Genomic DNA, 4174 nt, shown 5'->3' with positions numbered 1-4174 from the left:
ACAGTAGGCTATATGCCAATGTTGTTTTCAATAAAAAAAACATTTGCACAAAGCAAGGCGATCCACTTATCCATGTTGATGAGAGCATTAAAGTAAGAAAAAGTAATGGGTCAAAAAGAATTCAAGGGACATTTAGAATAGATAAAAATGTGTGATCAATTGGGAGTTAACTATGACATTAATGCAATTAATCGTGATTAAATATTTGAATCGTTTGACAGCACTAGTAATCATCATCCTTAATATCCAGAAAATCAAGTGATTAAGACCACGTTGTCTACATATTGTCTTTTGTGATTTCATCACCACATTTAATTTATGATCTTCTTGAAGGTTAATCCTGCAAATCAAAAGCAAGTTGAGATATCCAGAAAGGGGAATAGAGAGAATAGCAGAATCGACTGAAAGAAAACAGACCTCATCAGTGGAAAATATTCTAGGAATTCATGTGCCACATCACACAGTGCAAGAAGGTGTTGCATCCACTTGTTAAAAAGGTTAACTGTATTTTAGTGATGATACAGACCTTTTTGAAAGGTATCGTTTCTCTGCCCCTTTACTCAGGTTAGTCTTTTTCTCATCCTCTGCTTCTCGTCCTTGGTCTGCCTTCTGTAAAAATTATTCAAGTAAAAACAATGAAAAACAAATAGCACTATACTCAAAGATTACTTAGCCTTAAAGTGCATCTCAATGTAAGCAGAACAAATACACACAAGAAGGTTGAAATGCTGTTAACAAAAATAGATTAGGCAATCTTCTGCAATAATTTGTGTCCAAAATTACTTCTACATGTTCAAATTTCTATGCACCTAAAACAGTCATTAGCATGCCATTAGCATGGCAAATGTGAAGTGAACTGTGAAATGTGAACACTCAAGAGTGTGATGCTGCATTGCATCTAATTCACAATCCCTATCGCTCATAGAGCTCTACCATTGTTGTTGTAAGTGGTTGACACCCACATTAGTTTGATCACTGACCTTCAGCATGGCATGGCTGGCTGTATCCCCGGTGGAAGAAGAGGATTGTGATGAGCGTGAAGAGGAGTCTGATTTGGAGTCAGAATCTGATGAGGAACCTGAGTCTCGGGCCTCAGTGACAGCCACCCTATCTTTGTTTGCTGTCTCCTGTCTCTTTACCTTCTCCTCAGCCTGGCGTTTTCTCTCTTTTTTCTCTTCCTGGTGTTTTCTCTCTTTTTCTCGCTCCTCTTTCAGACGCTGCTTCTCATCCTCTTCCAGTTGTTTCCTCTCTTTTTCCTTCTCTTCTTCCAAGCGTTTCTCCTCTCGCTCCTGTTCTTGTATCTTCTTTCTTTCTTTCTCCTGCTTCTGGCGTTGTTCTCTCTCTTTCTCCTCCTTCAATCGCCTTTCTTCCTCCATCTCTCTGTTTTCTAGTAGCTTCTTTCTCTCCAATCTTAGCAGTGGAGATTCACTGGAACTGCCAGACCCAGCAGTGGAGTGTGCTGTCTCTGCCGACATATCCACAGCAGACGTGGCCTCTGCTGCACGGAAAGCCCCCTCTGACTCCATCTTGTGTACGAGCAGAGAAAGAGGCCCTGGCCTGCGCTCCGCGGAGGGCTCAGGGCTGCTGGAACGAGAGCTTGAGTCAGAGTCTTGCCTCTGCATGGTGGAAGATGGGAATGGCAGCACCCTTGGACCACGTGAAGCCTCAGAGCCTTCTCCCTCTTGGTTGTCTGTGTCTGGTGGGCTCTGTTTGGGAGTGTCAGGTAGGGGAAACAGGTCAGGGGGGGGAGAGGGAGGAGGAGTGGGGTGGCGCAGTTGCATTGGTGTGTGGTGTACCTGTGGTGGTGGGATGTGCTGCGGAGGCTGAAGCTTGCGTTTGGATCTGGCAGCTGTTGATGGGACACTGGGAGGCATCTGCTGCGGCTGGGGAGGTACTCTGTTGCCCCTTGGTGCCACGCCGGGACCAGGCCCCCAGTCCTCATCATTCTCGCTCTCGTCATCACCGTCATCATCGTCATCACTGTCCTCATGGACTTGACCTCCTGCTGAGACCCTGGCAGAACGACTAAGATGGAGGACAGGATGAGCTGATCCTGGTTCAATCGGTGCAGTGCCCTCCTTCTCCTGGGCTCGAGATACGGCAGGGGGCAGCCCCTGGCGGTCAGGCTGGCCCAGGACGCGCACTGACAAGGAAGCTACGGCACGGGGAGGAGATGGGGCCGGTGGCTCCTTATGCCCTTGATGAAAGGTGGCTCGTTGCATCCTAGCTCCTGGAGCCTCAAGGGACTCCTGGGGTTGGAGGGTAGGACCGGGGCCCATGTCAGGTCCGCGTGCAATCATTCCATGACCCATCATTGCATCACCTCCTCCTTTCTCCTCCGCCCTGGTCATTGAGGGAGTGGGGGGTAGGGAGCGATGCTTCTGGGCAAAATTAATGAAGTCAGTCTGAGAGAAGCCAAAATGACTACATTTGTTCGATACATTTATTAACATGTTTAGGCATTTTGAAGCAAGGAACATTGATTCCCAGGTGTATGGATCACTATTCAAACTAAAAATTATTTTGTGTAAATTGACACAATCTCATCTGATCAATATTTAGCAGCTTAGTGTGTCCTGTTCTTTGAGATAAATCCTTAGTTTTCCTAATTTGACTATTCAGTGTGTGGAGGTTACTGACCTTGTCAGAGACATAGGAAGAGCTGTCATTGTCCTCCGAGTGGTCTTCATCCTCCTCTGGCACTGCTGGGCTTTCTGTCAGAGAGAGACACGAGACAGGGGTTAAAGGTCAGCATCAATGTCTGTAATGTGATGTGACGATAGGATTTACGGCACACACCCACTGGTTGCCAACCAAGGACAACTTCTAAATGAATTAAGTAGAGAAATGAATTTACCTTTTTTAATTAGTCATTATGGGAACTTTTGTTATCTATTAACACATTAATGAGCAGGTTCATACAACCATACAAGAAATTGGGTGAGTACAGATGTTTGGACAACATAAAGTAACAAGACTGCTGGAAGAGAAAGTGTGTATAGGACAGAAAGACACAAATAGTGTCTAGTTCCTTTAGGCTAAAGGACAGAGAGATTGTGTTTATTGTCTGATTTGTGATTGTGTGTGTTTATGTATTACCATCTGACTCTTCCTCTTGCTGGGCTTCTCTCTCCAGTCTCTGGCGAAGAAGCTCCTGCTGTTTAGCCAAGTACTGTTTTATGAAGCTATTCTGGCTCATCTCCTCTCCTATCTACAACAAAATAAGGTACACAAAACAGCAATTTATTATTACATCTGCACGATAAAAATTCACAGAGCAAACAGCAGTGACGGTTTGCATGGTGAGTATTTCTCCTGTCCTGATAGAAGTACTGCGAGTAAAAGAAAAATGAAACTTCGACATTTGACATTCAAACAAAAAATTATTAAGAACTCTTTTGTCTTGGTAGGAAATGTCTATGGGTTTGATCTTATGCCAATAATGTATGGGAGTTTTGCATTATAACAGAACTCCACACATTTTAAAAATAAAATGTTAAAATCTATTCTTACCTGTGAGTTGGGCTGTAGCCCACTGTGAGAGGAGGACGACTTCTGAAGATTTTCCAGCATCAGAGCCTGCAGGGAATAAGTAAGAGGAAAAATATATATCTAAATGTAAAATTCTGCATCACAAGGAAAAGTAATATCATTTTTATTTTTAAATAAATTCAGGGCCAGCTGTAAAAAAAACACACGGTCCGGGGGTCCTCCCCCAGAAAAAAAATTGGAAATGACATCTCTGCCAGTGCGGTCTCGTTAACACAACTTTGAAGGATCAGTTCGGTCATATCCTGGGCCAAGGCAGGCATGTGTTGTGTATGCATGCAAATCAGGATTACACTGAAAGACACAGAAACTTGTAATTTTATGCTAAACCTATTAATATATTTTTTTTATTAATAATTACAACATCCCTCGTTTAATTCCGACATGGCATGTCATTCCCCTCTCTCTCCCCATGTCTGCCGTTTTACAATCCAATATTAATAATATTTCCAGTATATTTTAGAACTAACTAGGCCATGAAAAACTAAATAAAAAGGAGAAATTATTTTCCAACTACAATTATATTCCTGGCCATGTGGAAGGAGTTTTGAAACAGCATTTATGCCCTAATTTTGGATAATAAATTAAAAGAGAACAGTTTACTGAGCAAATCCAAATATATATA

General features: G+C 42.9%; 2 protein-coding genes across 6 annotated transcripts in view; both read right to left on the bottom strand.

Annotated features, from left to right (window-relative positions):
• efs (embryonal Fyn-associated substrate) overlaps window positions 1-4174 on the bottom strand; it is a 23124-nt gene that overhangs the window by 6076 nt on the left and 12874 nt on the right. The gene's annotated exons all lie outside the window — the stretch shown is intronic.
• Window positions 1-4174, bottom strand: part of acin1b (apoptotic chromatin condensation inducer 1b) — a 26858-nt gene that overhangs the window by 20354 nt on the left and 2330 nt on the right. For 2 of the 5 annotated variants that reach the window (XM_032544087.1, XM_032544088.1), the window contains exons 2-6: window positions 3514-3579; window positions 3100-3211; window positions 2641-2714; window positions 981-2381; window positions 527-609 (exon numbers count right to left, since the gene is read on the bottom strand). In XM_032544087.1, the coding sequence (XP_032399978.1) occupies window positions 527-609; window positions 981-2381; window positions 2641-2714; window positions 3100-3211; window positions 3514-3579 (1736 nt within the window). The remainder of the gene's footprint in view (window positions 1-526; window positions 610-980; window positions 2382-2640; window positions 2715-3099; window positions 3212-3513; window positions 3580-4174) is intronic. The other 3 variants (XM_032544091.1, XM_032544092.1, XM_032544089.1) reach the window with 3 other exon arrangements.

The sequence above is a fragment of the Etheostoma spectabile genome, chromosome 19, assembly GCF_008692095.1.
Source record: "Etheostoma spectabile isolate EspeVRDwgs_2016 chromosome 19, UIUC_Espe_1.0, whole genome shotgun sequence".
Lineage (NCBI taxonomy): Eukaryota > Metazoa > Chordata > Actinopteri > Perciformes > Percidae > Etheostoma > Etheostoma spectabile.
Note: the sequence above shows the minus strand (reverse complement) of the source record. Positions and strands in the feature narration are given on the sequence as shown.